The sequence below is a fragment of the Perissodus microlepis genome, chromosome 3 (assembly GCF_051167445.1).
Source record: "Perissodus microlepis isolate ML-2025 ecotype Zambia chromosome 3, ASM5116744v1, whole genome shotgun sequence".
In the NCBI taxonomy this organism is placed as follows: domain Eukaryota; kingdom Metazoa; phylum Chordata; class Actinopteri; order Cichliformes; family Cichlidae; genus Perissodus; species Perissodus microlepis.
Genome location: NC_140463.1, coordinates 35,033,364 through 35,053,143, shown reverse-complemented (window position 1 = coordinate 35,053,143; position 19,780 = coordinate 35,033,364). Strand labels below are relative to the sequence as shown.

The 19,780-nt window shown below is 41.2% G+C and overlaps 1 protein-coding gene across 1 annotated transcript in view; it reads left to right on the top strand.

Moving 5' to 3' along the window:
- Positions 1 to 485: 485 nt before the first annotated feature.
- rgs12a (regulator of G protein signaling 12a) overlaps positions 486 to 19,780 on the top strand; it is a 42,533-nt gene continuing 23,238 nt past the window's right edge. Inside the window, exons 1-3 of the mRNA XM_084924210.1 lie at positions 486 to 612; positions 1,377 to 3,228; positions 5,228 to 5,320. Coding sequence (XP_084780336.1) covers positions 1,441 to 3,228; positions 5,228 to 5,320 — 1,881 coding nt within the window. The 5' untranslated portion in view covers positions 486 to 612; positions 1,377 to 1,440. The remainder of the gene's footprint in view (positions 613 to 1,376; positions 3,229 to 5,227; positions 5,321 to 19,780) is intronic.

Below are 19,780 nucleotides of genomic sequence, written 5' to 3'. Positions count from 1 at the left end.
AGACATACTGCATTAACCGCAGAGTCATATGGGTAAGACCTTTTTTATTTTTACTTTTTGGTTTTTAAGTGATCAACTTATCACCATTGCATGGGCAGTGCCTTTTAAATTTCATTATATTCCTCCTTTTAGACATATGTCAGGGGTGATTACAGAGTCTCCAGAGAACTTTCTGTGCTCTCACTTGTATACTTAAGCAGAGTTATTTATTAAAAATATCATATATAAATAAAAAAATATAAACATACTTTACTTTACTTAAGGGATAAATGAAGCTTGTCAACTGCCATCATTGTCAGCCAATAGCGTCACTCCCACTGTTTGAATATTGAACGCAAAGGAGATGCTGATTGGCCAGTGGGAGGAGTCACATGTTCCGGAGACGTTACGCTGTCATGGTTACAGTGAAAGACGCTTTGTGATTTCCGTGGTGAGTGAATGGATGGAGGTGGTGCCCTCGAGCTCTGCCATATGGAGTACCGAATCACTGCAGGGAGAGAATAGAGAAAAAAAAAATGGACGCGTGAAGCAGAAAATGTAAACGTGGTAGACTCGTGTTAACGTAAACGTAAAACCCGTGGGCTTTTTTTTCTGGCACAACTTTAAAAGCAGGTACTGTTAAAAAATTTTTTCCCGATAAGGCCTTAATTGTTGTCAAAGTTTCGAGTTACGTTAATATTGTTTGTTGCCTTAAAGTTGCCAAAACTCTGAAAAAGGTAAAGCAGGAGCTAGCGTTCGCTATTTTTGTTTCGGTTTTTTTCCCATCATAAAATGACTCGGACGGTGACTTAAGTGTTGGAACATTTAAAAACTGTGGCTTACCGACACCAGAGTCCTTCATTAAAGTGGTGGTGAGCAGGGAGCCAGCTGGCGGTGTGTTTTGGGGACTGGGTGGAGGGGTGACTGGGAGTAATATGTGAGCCGTGTTTGCACATAAAAGCTGCCTCTGTTTTAGCTCTGACAGATAATTGCAGAAATAAGATTGATGTGGGTTGCGTTACTTGGTTATTAAATGAAATTGATTAAATTAAATTAATTTGTTGACTAGGTGAGAGCAAAGATAGAGCTAGAAAAACACCCTGCTTTTTCTAACACTACTTAAAAAATGTTATTCTGTTTTCAGTATATGGTCTTTACATTATTTATTAGCAGTATTCATCAATAAAATAACCATTTAATGTAATTAATAAAATGTGCTGTAGAAGTTCTCATTAGTTTTCACAAAGAACTCTAGAGCTGTCGTTTATTGGCAAGTATTTTTGACATTTTAATGCATGAGTTGTAATTTATTAAGTCTTTGAACAATTTGATGTGGTGGAAAAACATGTCGTCTTCTTTACTTTTTGTCCTTGTGTTTTGCTCTGTGTTACCATAAGATGACAACAACACAATAGTGTTGGCAACGGACAAGTGTTTCAGTTCCCACATGCGGCAACAAAGATGAGGATACAGGGACAGCCTGAGGGCGCGAGGAGGCGTCTGGATATGAATGCATCCGGTGAGTTCAAGAGCGTGGAGGTCATCCGTGGTCGGGCTGGATATGGCTTTACTATTTCAGGACAGAGGCCGTGCATGTTGAGCGGCATCCTGGAAGGAAGCCCAGCTTACTTGGTGGGGCTCAGACAAGGAGATTGCATCATGGTCATCAATGGAAGTGACGTGTCTACTGCTTCTCATGAGGCTGTGGTGCAGCTGATTGGCAGCTGCAAAGGACCCCTGTGCTTGGTGGTGCAGGCTGAAGGCCGAGTGTTGGGAAACCCAATCCTTAATGATGTGAAATTTGGGTTTGCTCAGAAAAGTGGCGTTTTCCAAAAGGCAAGTGTTTTCCGCACCGTCTCAGATGACTCAAGCAACTCCTCCTTTAACGCGAGTTGTTCGGTTGCCGCCAAACAGAGGCCGGTTTCAGAGCCGGATATGTCACAGTGGTCACAGCAGTGGAGTGCTTTAGCTGAGCAGCCAAGGGAGGAGACTTCCACATCTGGGGATGCAGACTCTGTTATTACAGACGAAGCCAATCCAGACTGGGGTGTTTTGAACATGACTTTGGTGGTTGGCTACCTGAGCTCCACAGAGCTGATTTTGAACACTAGTGAATCAGAGGACTGTTCAAAGGCCATTCTGGAGAGAATCCGACAGCTGGGCACTGAGCAGGACACCCATACCCTTGTGATGATGAAGATCATGTTTGATTGCATTCGTCTTTGTGACGACGCTGGAGCTGTTTTGGCAGCTTTCCCTGCTGAGAACCTGGTCTTGGGGGCTGTGTGTACTGAAGACCCACGTTTTTTTTGCCTGGTCACCACAGGGCATATTATTAATGGCCGTGTGCCAGAAGATAGTCCTCTGCGTGCCTCCTGCCATGTTTTTTTCATTGACCCAGATCTGGGAAATCACAAGGATCACACTGGGATTGCTGGCCGTTTTGGTTTCAACTGCACTCCAGATCCAGATGCCTCGGGCTGCCTGGAATTCCCACAGACTCCCCCGGATGTTCTTAACTTTGTAACAGTACTTTACAGCGACATGGGGGAGGCTGTGGAAAGACTAAGAGTGAAACTGGACGCAGAAGCCCAGGAGCATGCCAAGGAGAATGTCAGCACTGCCAAACGTGGCAGTGCCAGCAGCAATGGGGACAGTGGTATTGGAAATGTTTCTCCCCCTGAGGAGAGAGCGGACAGGGATTTCCCTTCGGTGATCCAAAACCATCCTGGGGCCCACCTCCCCAGCTGTCCATGGGATTATCCTCCGGCTGAGGGCCTCACCCCAATAACCCTCTCCAAGAATGGCCAAAAACTTAATCCAGAGAACACTACCAGCACAGATTCCCTTTCAGAGTCATTACCTGGCCCAGATTCTTTATTTAGCTTTTATGGAGGACCCCCACCCAGACTACAGTTCCAGTTCAAGCCCCCACCACCTCTTATGCGTTTGGATAAAAAAACAAGCTTCTCTGGAGATCCTCTCAGAGGGAGCCAACGGTGGTTCTCAAAGCCAAAGTGGCCAAAAGTCCTGAGTAGTGATACGGCACCATGTGAAACATCCAACAACAACTGGCCCTCACACAATAGTCTTAGTGCCAGCACCAATAACCTGCCACCTCCAATGAGCCAGATACCCTCGGAAAGATACCAGTCAGCTGAAGTCATGATGCTGCCTCCCAGGGAGGAATGGACCAGAAAGTTTGTAGAACAGAGACAGAAGCAGCAAAAGGATGGCAGCACTAGAAATGTAAGTAAGACACTCTTTCTTGTTTTCTTTCTTTCTTTTTATTACTTTAAAGCTGCAATCTAAAGAATTTAAAAATAAACATTTCTTATGCTGCCATTAAAGTAGTTAATGAGGTTTATGAGTATGTATAAATGACCTGTGATCTAAAATACAGGTTTCAGGCATTTAACTTCAACAAGAGTCAAATATGAAAAATCATATATTTATCATGTTTTTGAACCCAAAAGGTTAAAATTTCTTGATAGTTATTTACAAAAAAGGGCAAAAATGTTAGAAAAATATTTTTTTAATTTCACGTGTGAGGGGGACATTATATGCTTTTTTCCCCCTTGTTTTTGTCGCGTATGTACTTTTAAAATTGCAGATGCTCAAATTAAAAATGGCACACAGCAGCCCAACTACCTGCTCTTTGTATGCTGCAGCCAATCCAAGAAAGTAGTTTTAAAGGGGAGGACCTAAAATTGTTTATTTCAGACTGAGAATGAACTGAGCAACTGTACCAAGGCCCATCATCAAATTAATAAGGATTATTTTGAGGTGTGAGTCATGCAAAGCTCTAGCAAGCTAGAATGCAAGTCAGAAATGACGTCCCTGTAGTAGGTCCTTAATATGTCCTTTTGAAGTACCCGGTGATGTTTATAGGATCTTTATAGGTGTCCTGACAGAGACATTTTATGTGATCAGCAACAAGCATGAGGTGTCCTGTCTTTCAGAAACTCTTTAAAACTTTTTTTGTATTCTTGTTGAATTAAATGCTTTTACTTAAGTGCTGTGCAGGTTTCTTTGCTAAAATGTAAAGTTTATTATTCCTGTCACCTTGAGGCAAGAGCATCTGCTTCTGTGCTTATAGTGGCTCTGGAAGTATTAAATGCTCAGAAAGAATTGAGTTTCCCGACATCAAGGGGGTGTTAGTAAGTCTGTTTTTGGTGGCACCTAACATGAAATAAAACACCACTGCTCAACGCTCAGTTGGTGCAGTGTGTCAATTGAGCTCAGAAAACACCTGCTGAAAGTTAATGTGCAACTCTATAAAGAGGTTTTTTTTACTGTTGGTTTCCTCTTTGTCCACAAGATGTCCCTGTGTATCCATGTGCTCCAAGGACCACAATTACACGTCTAAAGTATCTCTGAAGTCGGCTTTTTCACTAAGCAACAGACTCGAATTAGTCAGCATGTAGGCGAGCTTGTGTTTGTAAATAACTTTGTAATCAGGGACACATGCAGCGGGCTTTAGATTAAGTTTGGCTACAGAATAATCTCATGTGATATATTTTTTTTTGAAGTTTTTATTTAAGTTTATTTCTTTAAGAGAAGCATTGCCCTGTGTTTCCAAGTCAGAGCTTGATTGCATCTTTTCCCAGCAGCTTGCATTAGATCAGAATAAAAGACTATCTTGAACAGGAAGCCAGACAAATTACAGGGTAGAGCCCATGTCATGCAGCAGTAATTATCTGCAAGAATTAGACACAAAACCTCTCCAGTCACAAGAGTATGCGGTGGCTGGTTAGAATGCAGTATCTTTAAGATATTAGCGATTGTGTTTCCATCTGCAGTCCGAGAGACTGTGACATTAGTGTGCAATTATATCTGAATGTAGAAGCACCAGGAGAGAAATCTGTCAGATCTCGCGGATCATTTTAGATTCCCAGAAAGATGTGTTTGAACAAACTCATCTCAAATTCAATTCTCACTTTGCTTATACTGTTACATTTTCATTTTCTCCTATCCGCGAGTAACTCCATTATCTTTGACTCTCTGGGCAAAAACGTATCACAAACACTTCAGTTCTCGGAAAATTATGACATTATCTCCGACAGTCATAGCAAATGTCGTGTTTTACAGTTAAATAAGCAAAAAATTTCTGTAGATAAATAGATGTCAGTGACAGTAGTTTAACAGTTACTAAGTTGTAGTTTGGTAACTTGATTTTCTAGGAGAGACAGTGTCTTGTGTTCAAAAGTTAAATCAGTAATGGTGATTTAAATACTCTTGCCTTCAGGGTTCCAGGTTTTGGGGTATAGGCGCTATTCGTGCGTCTAAACGTCGTTCTGCCAAACGTCTCAGCCTGGCGCGATCGCTGGATGACCTTGACGTAAGTTGTTTTTCCTTCCTCACCCTTTATGCTATGAATTTGAAACATGGAAAGTGTTTTTTTCATTTTAATGCTCTGATAGTCTTCTGTCCTTCCCATTCTGGTTGGCCTGTATGTACAAAAATTACCTCATTAATGTGGACGTTTGAACCATACCCCCTCCCTTTTACACTTCAGCCTTTTTTTCTCTTCTTTTTTTTAACCTCACATTTCCGTTGCCTTGAACTCTGTGTTTGCAAGGGGTGGCTCACAAAGTGGTCTTTGTGTAAGCTAGAGGCATGTTCCTGTTTGTTTGGTGTCACTAATGAGCGCTGCTGCACGATGGAATATCATGCTCACATTTTCTCATATTAATGTTTCTGAGGAACCCTCTTTCTGCGGTGGGTCTGTGCATGCACGCATTACTTAGGCACACTGATTCTGATTCATATTCACAAAACTACACACACACACGTGCTCTTATGTCTTGTAATTGCTCCGAATGCACACAAACAGGCGCAAAAATGATCCAGAAAGTGGCAGACTGTATTGTGGGTCCACATAGGAGCACACTTGCAGAATCCACATTGCACTCAAAACATCACACCACAAATCTGCTCCTCAGGAATGTCTCAACACACACTAAAGAGCGCTGTTAATAATAATAAAATGTTTACCCTAAGATGTCTTAAGCTACTTTCTTAATCAGCTATAGGTTATAATACCCCACCTCCCACTTCATCTCCTAATCCTCACTGTATGTTCACATGTACGAATCTGAGTAGCTTTTGTTTTTAAGCGAGGTTACAAACTTTTACCAGTAAAAAAAAAATAGAAAAAATTAAAAAGTGTATTTTTATTTTGTTTCGTAACTTCTTGTTGGCTCGTGTGCAAAGATTTCCTCACCATGCGTGGGTCTAACGGTGTGTTTCATTGTTTACTTTTTATGACTTACCAGAAATAGCTAATTACTTTGCATCAATCAAGAGTAAAATTGCCTCTGAGTATGCCATCACCCCTAGCAACTAAGACATCTCTTCTCTAGTGCTGTTATGAGGTGTCTATTCCTGCCTGCTGTTAAATTTAAAAGGGGATGTTTTGAGCTGTCATATACTCTGCTTGTACAAAATAACATTGGCTGAATAGAAACCTTTCTATGCTTGAAGCAGTCTGTGAAATGATCTAATCTCTTCCCCTTGTCTCTCAGCGTTAGTTTGATCTGTTACATTGTTTTGTAGATCTTTGATATCTTTGTTTTATCATCTCTATGCAGGTGGGACCTGCAGTAGCACAAACAAAGAGAGGCAGGCTTAGGCTAGTCTCAGTTGGCTCAGTTAAATACAGCATATGTTTTGATACTAAGTGTTGATTATCTACAGACAAGAGTACTACATGACTTCTGTTAGTAATTACATGCTATCTAAAAGATAACTATAGCTTCATTGTCTGAAAAATGAAGCCATTGTAAAAGAGCTTTTAAACTTGCATTCAAAACAGACAGCGGGCCTATTTGCTTAAATGCTAGTTTCAGGAGATTTCAAATAAAACAAGGTTTAATTTTGTAAATTAAGAGTCAGAAAGGCTCATTGACTAACAGCTTTTCAGTCTCAAGTAGTTAGTTTTCCTCAGTTTTGCACTCACATCTACATCGTGCCCATTACTCCTGATTTCAAAACACCAGCAGCGCCACAGTGAAAATAATGAGTTGTGAGTATCACAATGAGATTTCACTAATTAACGGGTAATCTTATGGTGGATGTGTCCATGTTTTATATATAATCTATGTAGGGACACTATAAAATGACAGAAAAATGGAATACAATGAAATGAAAAAATGTAACTTTGCTTGTTTTAAAATATAGGGCTCATTTTTTGTGCTATGCAACAATATAAAACAAAATGGACAGTTTAACGATTCTTTTAACATCAGTGTGAGTATTTCCAACTGACGACATTAACGCCTGTAGCTTAAAGCAAAATATTGCTCATCCTTGCTTAAATTAGAGCTGAGCTTCATAACAGGTTGCTGTATTGTGGGTTTGTTTGTCTTTGTTTCATAATGTGCCAAATGTTTTCAGCAGGTGGCAGTTTAAGACCCAGACTCAGTTTTACAGAGCTGTGCTTGTACATGCAGAATGCGGTTTGCATAGGCCCTCCTTTAATAAGATGTCTATATGATGATATAAAGCTGCATATATTGTTCAGCATTAATGGTGCCTTCACAAATGTGTGTTTTACCCATGCCACATGCACAAATGCACTTCCACAGATCGAGCCGTATGATATCACTACTCTTTAGTCAGTACGATGTGGTGTGTGTGATTTCCAAAAATCCCAAATTCAAATTTTCAGTGATAAAATCTGTTTTTAATCTGCAGTTTTAAGTCACGGTACTGCTATACATTCCAAATAATAAGAGTTTAGGGAATTTATGATTTTCAGAGACTTTTCAGTGTGCACCTCGGGCTCTGCTCTGAATTTTAATTTCACAAGCTTTCATCTTGCAGTCATGGCCAGATATCAGGTTTTCTATAAGCAACTCTGTTCTCCCATAGCAAATTAAAGCCATCCAATGGCACCAATTTGGCTCTTATAGACTTACACATATGCAGAATTGGGTGATGCCTCTTAAGCACCAGATTTGGAGAATGACCTGTTCGGGAAATGATTTTTAGCCTGGGAATCTTTGAAGAATGAAGTGAAATTTAAGGACTTGTTTCCCCCCTACTTTGAAGGTTGTGATCCCCTTCAGAGCAAAAACAAGTGACAAATGATGGACACAGCAAGCTGATGCACTGTAGTAAACTCTTCACCTCAGAAGACTCCGAGCTCTTCCACGGCATGCATTTTTAATTTCTCTTTGATATTTGGGCATATTGGGGGCCTGATGAATGTAAAAACAAAGAATTACCAGATTTTTTTTTTTACCTTATTTTTGTTTTTATGAAAAATTAGGCCCACATATGAGGATATTCGTTTAAAATCTTGATAGAACAGTAGCAGTATAATGTCCTCGTAAGTGGATATCAGGCCCTTGTAGAGCAGAATTGAGTATTTTGGTCTAAATAACCCAAAATGTGATGTCCACATATGTGGACGCCAGGTCCTAGGAGGTTAATACAGGGAGAAACTCCTGTCCAAGTGTTTGGTTTCTGCAGGATTTTCTGACTTGTGTATAGTTGTGAAGGACTGTTCTCATAGCAAGCCTTTTCAGAAAACACACGATAAGCTCTCATTCAGTGCATCTGGACTAACAAGGACACTGTGAGGCTCTTTACGAGTTCCCCCTCATGGATAACTTCTGTATGCGTTCTTGTAGCATTTTGTGGGTGTGTCCATAACAATCTGAAACTGTGGGTGACACAGTGGCCAGAAATGAGCATACTTCTGGAATCTTTCCTCACACGGCTCTGACATGTCATAGTAGTAGCAGTATTGTTGCTTCTCAATGTTTGCCTTCCTTCTTCACCAGAAGAAGAAACTGCTATATAACCCTGTGCTTGTATGTGTGGTAATTCATTTTTTTGCCACTGCTGCTTTTCCCTTAGCGACTACTCCGATGCTAAGCTTTTCTTCGTGCTGAAGAGCGTCCTGTTTTGTACATCCTTGTATTATTTCTCATTCAGAGCATCACTGCAAACCCCCCCACCCCACGCACCCACACACAGCCCCCACATGCCACTGCTCCGGTGCTGTAAGCCTGTGTCTCACTCATCACACACTCAGCTGCAAACAGATGCTTTGCGCCCTCCATGCTCAGCAGACGACAGTGTGTTCAACTTTGCAAAGATGACACCATTAGCTGGCTGCTGCGACTGTGCTCAATCTGACTATGTTCGGAGGTGTTGCGGCATTTGAGAACATCTGTTCCTGCGAGCCGTTAATGGTTAATGCGCGCCGTTTGATTCGGGTAAATTTGATTCGGGTAAATTTGCTGGGGAAATTTGTTGCCTCTTTGCTCCGTGCCTGAAGTTTCTCCCTCTCCTTTCCTTTTAGGTGTGGAAACATTAGCGGCTCTTGTTTACATGATTGTGGGTAAGAGATGTGGGCGTAGCAGAAACCCAGACAGGGCATGAAGACACATAGACGGAGAGGGAGGTAAATAGAGAAGGAATGAGGAGGAATTCACAGCAAAGAGAGCGAGAGAGGGAGGGAGAGAGAAAACGAGGGGAGGGATATTGATAGAGAGAGAGAGAGAGAGAGAGAGAGAGAGAGAGATAGAAAAGAGAGAGGAACCGGCAGCAGAGGAAGAGAGGGGGAGCTTTTGAACTCTCAGTGGCTGTCAGGATTTTCGGCTCCTCTGCACGCGCTCTCCTCCCTCGCTCAGCTCTGCCTCTCTGCACTGCAAACACAGACTCGCACACGCACCGCGCGAGATCCAGCGGATGGACTCTCTTACACACACCAGGCGTGTGGAGCAGCGCTGAAGACGGGCAAAGCACACAGCGCCATACATGGAGCAAACTTTAACGCTCAACTCCGTAAGTCACAAAAATCCTGCCACGCGTGCTATTTTTGCCCATTTGGTGATGGCACCTTCATCTTTCACACTAGGGATATCTTGGCTGCCACACTGTTACTTCTTCTTTGGGCTCTTTGTAGCTCCTGTTGTAGCTTTCTGAGCAGCATACAGTGGTTAGCTTGTGTGGTCTGTCAGAGGAATGTTTTGACCAGTGCCAGCTGAGACTCCCATGTGCTGTGTGACACACACTACACTGCTGTATGCAGGAAAATGTGGCATTGCGTCTAGATCAGGATGCACGACGACTTTAAATTAGATGTCGTACTGAAAGAGTTTTGTTAAGTGACCCGGAGGCTTGTTATTGTAAACTGCATGGGGCCTTTTCAATGAAGCGCGCTCTGTTGCACTTGCCCCGAGAAATGACCCTTTCCGCAGCGAGTCGGCAGCACCGGGAGAAGTTCGATTGAGCTGAAGCGACGTTGAGATCCGGCGTCGTCGCTGTCGGATGGTATTAAATCGGCAGTGAATTCTCTGTAGCTTTTTATTCTGAGGGAGTCATCTAACAGCCACAGTTTAGTCTGAACTTGAAATGGTTGCCTGTGGTTTTACCTTGCCCTTATTTTCTTTGTGCAGGCATGTCTTCGTGTTTGATTCACCAGCCATCTCTATAACATATCTTTCCTAACACATTTCACAACTACTTTCTTTGGTAATGTGGAATCATACATGAAACTAAGCTTTAATGACTAGTGATTTAGTCATAGATGCCATACTTCATTATGTAAATTTGTGCCCTATTTTTTTGGTTATTATTTTTTAATGCGGATGTTGGGACTTGAGAAGATGAGCAGGTATCGAATCTTCCTGTGAATTAGCAGTAGTGTAAGGAGAACACGACACACTTTTATGTCTCTGACATCACATGGCCAGCTCTGTTAGAGTGGGTGGACAGCTGTGCTCACGATATTTGTCCTTAGGCTACACACACACACACACACACACACACACACACACACACACACACACACACACACACACACACACACACACACACACAAAAGCCAGCAAACAAAAATGGTGCATTAACACAATAAAAGTTATTTTGCTGTCCAGCTGCTCGGCGTTGGAATATGCAGCGGCCTTTAACCAGCTGAACAGATGTGGCTGCGGTTGCTGACTTTGCTGTTTGACCCAACTGTAACCACGGAAAATACCCGCTGCCTCACCATCTCTGAATGCAGGCGTACTGCTGCTCCACTCTTGGCTGTTGTCACACCAACATTATGACATCACTTAGCGACATTTGAGATTATGGGAGTTAAAAAAAATAGTTTTTTTAGTTAACCACACAGCCCTTCATCAATGCCTGTCGATTTTGTATGCGTGAATCAGAACGCTCTGAAGCTCATACATTCCCCTCTCTCTGTTTACCTTGCTCACTATTACTATTATTATACTTATCTGCTTCACTGAAAAGGAACCTACTGCCAAGGGTGTGGAGGTTATTCAATGAGGAACAACTCTAGAGCTGCCAGACTTTTTTTAACCTCCTTGGTAACAGTTGAAACATGTCTGGTGTACAGTGGACTGCTCGTTGTGTTCAGCTTTTTACCTCTCGCATGAAGCTCAGATAATGCCGGGGCATGTTTACTTCCCGTATGAGACGTTGAGCAAGGCTGCAGACAGGCTTGGAAAGTTAATATTGTTGGCATCTTTTTGGCCTTGTGTTGGCGCAAGATGATGCAGAACCAGGCCAAGGTCTTGTCGATATTACACTGTGGGAGTCATAAACATGGCCCACTGGTGAAGCCTAAACACTGACTTTACCTCTTAAACATTTTTTTTACATCATCTTTCTCTGGTCAACATCAAATGTGGTATTTCCAAAGCCTGGTTATTGCCTGATCTTGTTATTTTTGGCTGTGTAAAATACCACTTATTACTCAGTTTGCAACCTACATGTGTTAGGATGTTTCCAAGAAAAGGTTAGCCAAATTATGTAGTGCTAGATCATTCTCATATTGTGCAGTAAAGTTGACTTACTGTACCCTTTCTCAGTGTTTTCCTTTTTAAAATGTGTATATTGTTGCAGTGGTGGATGCCCAAGTTAAATATGGCCAGAGTATTGAATAATTAGGTCAGGGTACATACAAGTAACCTCGGTGAGTCAAAAGCTCAGGCTTCAGGCCCCTATAAAATGCCCAGTTTGAGAAAGTTTTTCAACTCTTGGCTCTCACTGATGTCACAGAGAGGGGAAAATCCCTAATATGGTCATCTTCAGAGCACAGCTTTTCTAGTTAGGAGGGGCAGCCAATCAGAAGAAAGTCTTCCAATGATGGCTGCATCAAGGCCCAGTATAATATAAATAAGGATTATTTTGAACTGGCAGTCATGCAAAGCTGCTCCAGTAGATGCTGCAGTTAAATGATGATGGTAATTGTTTTTATAGGTCACCTTTAAACAGAAGCTGACTGATTGTTTTCAAAACAGAAATAACTGTCTGACCTATTTGTAATTTTACATTTGTGAGCTTTACCATACATCCTTACAATCTAAAGGACATCTTATAGCTGCTAGGCCTGAGTGATAAACATTGGACCAACTTGCCTTCACTTCTTTCCCATTTCACTAAAGTGGCTTTGGGTTCCCAGCATGACCAAAGGGATTAGACAGAGGGGTTTAAGGTCAGTAGGACTTAAAGAGGAAGTAAAGAATTATGCTACTTCTTGTATTCTGCAACATATGGCCTTGTTACATTTCCAGATGGCAAATAGTATTAGTATCATCTTATCGTCATAAAACAAATGTAGCCATACACCCAGACTTTTCAGAAAACTTAAAAAAAAATTTTGTTTGGTAAAAAACTGAAGGGACTGTGAGCTAATTATAGGTGTCTGGTTTCAGGTTGGAAAGTCCATTTCTGGTGGTTTTTCTTTCTTTCTTTCTTTTTGTGGAAAAGAAAGGGAGCAGCAGGAGGGTGTGGTCGCGTCTTATGTGGTTTACTCACCTCCAGCCCTCCAGGCTCATGTGTACACAGCCCTTTCACTGTGATAATAAACTGCTGTGGGAAAGGTCCTGATCACTGGTTTTGGTTGCCTTCTCTGAAGTTGGTCTGTTTTTGTGGAGTTCAGCTGTGAATTGTAAATCGAAAGGCTTCTCATTTGTTGCTTATTTTGTATGCGGCCCTGCTTTAACACTGTGTTACTTTACAACAAATAGAGTTGAAGTCATGTTTTCATGCATGCTTTTAGGCTTGGTGGTCAGACCATTTTCACACATGATGGCAACCTGTGTAATTAATTTTATGACATTTTCATCATTACACAGTAGCTCTGAATATGAGAATGCAATATCATGCATGAAACCGATCTAATGGTTAAGAATAAAACAGGTCATTGCTTTCATTGCAATTGTGTGTCTGTTTGGTTTAAAGGCCTCGTGTCTAAATCAAACAGTACTTTCAGTAGTGAGAACTGATCTGACAACACAATTCTGACCATCCAATGAGTAGAGCAAAAGCAAAGCAGTAGAGTAAACACATCCATTTAGAGGAATGCTAGAAGTACCTTTCAGCTTTTTAAAAAATAGCAACAAGCACACGAGTCGCACCACATAAATCATACAAATGCCAGTTTAATCCAGACAGAAGCAGAGCTTTACCCATCTGCTCTGACTAACCTGTAATTATTGAGGAACAGGCAATAGATTACTGCTGATCATTGGGATTAAGAGATGAAACGCAGCGTACTGACGGTCTCTTCCATGTAAATCACTCATACAAGTCTTTGAAGAGATAATTTGTTTACTAAATGGAAACTAAGTGGACCCTTCATGTGGCTAATAGCCAAAGGCCAGACATGTGACATTTCAGCAGCATTATACTGTTATGGATTGTTATCTGTTTAAATAAGAAATCGTTTCACTTAAACTTCCCAGAGGTCAGAAGCACAATGGAAATGTTTGCTTCCTACTCACGCTGCAGGATGAAGTGATCTTTGTATGCATGAATAACACAACAAGCTTAGATCTTAGCATGTTTTTTTTTTTCCATGTATGTTTTTGTTTTGTGTTTTAATCTAAATTATTTCTGTGGAATAAGCAGATGGCGAGATTAGATGACAGTCTTGATCAAAAAGACGATGCTTTTATTCTTTTCCACTCCTCTGTTAGTATAATGGAATAATTACACATTAACAGAGACCTTTTGCTGTAATGGTTTAGCCAAGTTTATATCTAGAAATAGTGGGGAAGAAAACCAAAAAACATTTTATTTTTGTCAAATTCAAATGCTGAATGGTTTGAGCAGTGTTTTTAGCGATGTCACATGCCTTCTAACGTCATGCAAGAATCAACAAGTTTCAAAACTGTCACTGTAAAATCAAAACTAACCAAGAACACGTGAAAGTTGGATCACAAGTCCAGCCTTCATTTCTGGGCCTATTATGGCAAACAGCATTACTCAACAGTGCATGACATTAAGTCACAAATATGACTGTTTGCTCTGTACAAGTCATAAAATATCTTCTTCTCTGAAGGGCCTGAGTGTGGTTTCACAATCCTTGAACCACAGACATAACAGCGATACCAGATCTTACGAGATGGTCATTGTGTTCGTGTTTTTCCCATTCCTGCCCCTTTTGCATCACATAACCATGCTGACCTCATCAGATCCTCGCTAATTTGATAGGACGGCCTTGCAGATTTGTCGTGACAAATAAGATTATCACAGTAAAAACATTGGATCCTCTAAAAATCAAACACAGTGTTGCCTGTCAGGAGTTTCATAATTTTCCAAATCAGTCCCTTTCCTTGTCTCCCTACACTCCTTGCATGTTTGGAAGAGAGATGTGTCTTCCCTCTTATCAGCTGCCGCACCCTCAACCTCCCTCCCTCGAAAGGAAGTTGCCTTCATGCAAGGCGCTTTCTGATGTTATTTTCAGGGAATAGTTTGTCGGCAGCCACAGATAGCAGGCCTAGATTATTTTCCGTCTTGGGTCAGGATTGGTTGTTTGAGAACTTACCATGCAATTAGTCTTGTGACAAGCAGCAGTTATTGCTGTTGTAAAGCCTGTCTAGAAATCTTTCGTGTGTTGATTGAATTAAGTAGAGGCTCACACAAAACCTATTCACTTTGTGGCAGCAGACGGCTTCTTCAGCTGTGAATGCTGAAGCAAAGAACAGAAAAATGCTCTTTCTCAAGGCATTTTAACATGCTTTGCTCTTGTTGTGTGCTGAGACGTGCTCACCTGGCCGCAGAAGGTTTTCCGCCCGAGGGAGGTCAAAGGGCAGGAGTAGACTTAAAGGGCTGAGGAGGGCTGTTCTGTGTCCTTTGTGACAGGAGCTATGGATGACTCAGCTCTGCACCAAAAATAGCTTCTAATTACTGCATGACAGATTTTATCCTTGCTTTAAAATAGAGTCCCACTTATATTGGTTTTTTTCATGCCATTGCTGATTTCTAGGGAGCAAAAAAGTTCCTGATATCTCTCTATGTGCAAATATTCTTGTATATACTGTATTTTCTCTCACGACAATGAGAGAATCTGGTGGCTCTGTTAAGTTCTTGTCCACTTAGAGGAAAATGCAAAATGAGTGATCAACTTCATCCTATGTTGAAACATTGTGGTCTCTTCTAGAACCATAATGATATATTGGCATGCCAATATAGTGGTCGATATTAGCTGTTTTGTAATATGTGCAATTGTTGTCTGTTGTGGTTGTATTGAGAGTGTCCATGTGAGGATAGATAAATGACGACTGCAGAACAAATCTACCTATGGGTACAAAAAAAGGAACCTGAAACTGTTTGGCGATAGATGGGTACCTGTATTTATGATGGACAAATTCTAAAATTAAAAATGTAAAAAAAGAGATGGGAGACGCACCCTTTAACCAGATTATGAGTATTGACACTCCATTTGTACACCAGAGAACACTCTATGACTTGCTGTAATAACAAAACAAGATTATGTTTAGACCATATTATAAGGATTCCTAACTAGCTACACATACCAAATGTTTAAATCGGATTTTGTATTTGTTAAGTAGTTTGTTATTTGGGGTTTCACTTGCCCAATAATGTACATTTATTTAAGAAGAATGGAAGTTCATACATTTCAGTCAAATAAGGCAACAACTAGGGCAGCCTCATGTCACACCATAAATTTCTAGGTAATATAAAAATCTCATATCATGACATCAATGATAAATAAATGTCATGCATTTGTGTTTGCTAGTGCCCACAACAATGAGACAAGCCCAGACATGTCTGAGAATGAGAGGCCTTTGTCAACCTCCGGTGACAATTTAGGACTGAAAAAAAGGCAGCTTAAATAACCTTAAATAATAAACTATACTCTGCAAAAAGTAAACTGTAAAATGTTTTCACCAGCTGAGTCAAAAACACAATGTCGACTCAAATCAGGCTATGAAGGCACATGATGAGGAGAGATGCTAGTAGCTGGTGATGTTACTCAAATGTTGAGTATTTGTTTTTGTTTGTAAATGTATGTAAATGTCATATGTCATCATTTCTTTGAGATATTGCAATCTAATGTCCCACTGCTAGTAACGATGAATGAGGGAAGGCGCTATAAGCATTATTTATACTGGCTAGCAAAGGTTGACTCACTTAGTTTATGGTTTCAATCGCTACTTTTAAGATTTCCTGAATACAGAATGAAACTTATAATTTTGGGTGATTTTATATAATCCAGCCCTTGCTTGGTTTAAAACTCAAGACATTAAAAAAGAGTCAGATAAACCATTTTCACGCTGCCTACGTCCATATTATACAGTTTCTAGTTCTAACCTTCCAAAAACAAACAAAAAATAAGAGTAAATTTAAAGTAAGATGAACTGACAAAGAGTTGTAAAAACAATGCCAGAACACTTTGAAGGTATACAGATGGCACTTTTATGTTGGTTTCTCCATTCATCGAACAGCTCTGCTGGATAAACTGTGTAATACCACAATTTTTACATTGTCCCTACATAATTCTTTACATTATGTTTTGTAAACTAAAGAGCAAGCACAAATGCTGACATCAGTAAGATAGACAAACCCTCTCCAGCTGACATATCAGCGTGGCTTTACATGAAAGCGTACACATTGAGCCTTTTAGTTCTGCACTACAGTGTAAAGTACAAGAAGGTACTTTCATCTGCTCTGTTATTTCCCGTGGGGTTACCATAGCGGATGGATCCGCATATTTGATTTGGCTCAGTTTTTACACCAGATGCCCTTCATGACGCAAGCCTTCCATTTATCCGGATTTGGGACCGACACAAGGACACAAGGACTACACTAGCTTGTGATATCCTGAGGTTGGGTTTTGTGTCCCCACCATCATGCCACTAAAGTATACAGAGAGATTATTGTGCTCAAACCTTACAGCCCAAATCTTAGTTGTTTGAGACGTTCCTGGAGCTGTGTCAGCCCAGTGTAAAATCATAACAATTTTCACCTGTGAGTGGCTTGTCTTATACATCTCCCCTTTTTTCTTTAAATTTCTGGATAAAAGCAAGCTCTAGTAAACAGATTTATTAAATTACGGGCAGACACTGTTGCAAGATTTTGTGCAAGATTTTTTTTGTGCAGAATCCTTTCAAAAGATCCAGTTTAAAGCACAATTTGTTTGTCTCTTTGGGAAGTGTGAAGTGCACACCAGATGATGCAAGGCTTTGTTCAGACCAGTAAATGCAGTTCCCACATTCACTTCAGGGAGACAACTTCATTAATGCAGAGGGCATACTTGCGTAGCAAGCTCTGGCAGGAAAAAAAGGACCATATTTACAAAAAACGTAACTAAATGACATTACGTGTAGTTGTTTTGCTACAACTTACAGCGAGAGGCTGTTTCTCTTAGATAAATGAAGAGATAAATGAAGGTGCAAATTCCTTGTGGATTAGTTTGGAGCAAATTGGTAGGTCTTGGAGGCATGCACTGCGTGGGTGTTTTGCTGCTGCATCGGTTCACAGTACCAGGTGCTAAAAGCCTGGGTGAAACGGGATATAAATTGTAGGGTTTGTGATTAAATAAATTCACTCTAAGCCTGTTAAGGCAGTGACTGCTTTGAAACAACAACTCAACAAATGGATACACAGATTTTCCGGGATTTGCACTTTAAACACACTGAAACGCAGGATTGATAATAACATACCAGCCTTGTGCGTGTGGCACTGAATGGGGTAAATGGGGTAGTTTCATTTGCATTTGAGTTAATAAATGCAGCTGAAGATGTGCATGATCTCAAAGCAGATTCATCAACATGTGCTGCTTTTTATCTCCTGCCTCAAGATGCCTGCAAAGATTTAAAATGCAGAAGAAGGAGCTTTTTGCACAGCATAAAGCAGCTATGGGCAACAGGTACTGCTATGTTGTTGTTGTTTTTTCTCATAGCAGACTGACACATTGAGTAGGTTTTCTTTAGTCTGAACATCTACTAAGACGGCCTTAAGCTCCCTATCTGACAGCATGTCAAACCTGAGTTTGACTACTTCTGAAACTTTTTAAAAAACCATGCCGGGTGTGTGGAGGTTAAAACGCACAACTCAGGTTTTGATACTACAGGAAGTGATATATGTGTATATATGTGAGAGCCTGCAAGGAGAAACTGTCCAAAGATGTGCATTCTAGTGTATTTGAAACAATACTCAGCAATTTCTTTCCCTCATTTCTATTTGATTTTAAATGCATTTACATACATGAGCGCACACCCACTCCAGATATCCACAAGAATGCCACTACCACCCCTAACCCCACCCCCAAATAATCAGCACAGCCATTCAAATGAGATGTTTAACTTCCAAAGCGATCGAGCATGCGGAGATTTAATAAAGAGGAGAAATCTACCATGCAAACCAAGCTGTTAATTTTGCTGAAATGAGTGGATGAGATACAGTGTCTATTAAGTCCGACGAATGCTAGGTCATTTGCCACGGGAAAACCTCAGAATGAGCAACCCCTGCTTTAAGAATAATAGCGGGTCTAAAAACAGTCGACATGTTGATTGTAGAGATTTGCCAGATATGTGGAGGCACAGTGTTGCAGCAGAGCAGAGAGGAGTGATGCCAGATTTGAAAGGGAAAAAAAATCTTTTTCTGGTATAAGAGCTTTAATAGCCAGCAGAAAAACGCCAGTTGACACAGCTGCCATTTGGAGTTTAAGAATAGCGCTCTGTGACAGCGGATAATGAAGCTCAGGGTTCGGCTTGTGGACTACAAACTTTTATTTTGATTAAACAAAATTCATATGGTCTGAATTTGAGCTGACTGGGTCATTCTTGTCTCTCTCTTTTTTTTTTCTTGAGTGAATTGAGAGAGAGAGCGAGAGGGAGCGAGTGCCCCGGCTGGAAACAAAAGAGGGGGGAAGGCCGGTGTGGTTTTCACATAGCGAGCGCGTGTTTTTGCAAGGGGAATAAAAGGGGGTTAATTCATCTGATTCCTTCATGCCACTGTGGCAGAGGCTGTATGTATTGTCAAGCGGGTTGCCGTAGCAACAGCTGCAGAGTAAGGAAATCTTTCTTTCCTGTCTTTGCAACCCCCCCCCACCCCCCCCCCCCCCCCCCACCCCACACACACACCTTCTTTCTCTCGCTTTCTCTCTCTCTCCCTCCCTCCAGTACCTTGTCAGATTTCTTCCTCATCCTCCCTCCCTTATTCCCTCTTCCCAACTTGTACAAACATGCTTTGCAAAGTTTTGGGTGGGGAATGTTCAGGTATGCGTTCACACACACACACACACATATTCTGTCTGCGTGCCGCTGGTGTTGCAGACTAGGGAACAATGAGTCTCAAAAAGAGACTTTCCTTCAAGAGGACTTGGAACTTCAACACTGTAAGTAAACAGTGGCTTGCCGGCCGAATCTCCTCTTCCTCTCCTGTGTGAAATGAGGAGACTGCTTGTGTTCACTCAGCTGTTTTCGTCATTAATCTCCCACTTTGTCGCTCTTCTCACAACTCTCAGTCAGAACAGCTGTTTGAAGCGGCAGGGACTTGTCGGCTGTTTTGTTTTGTG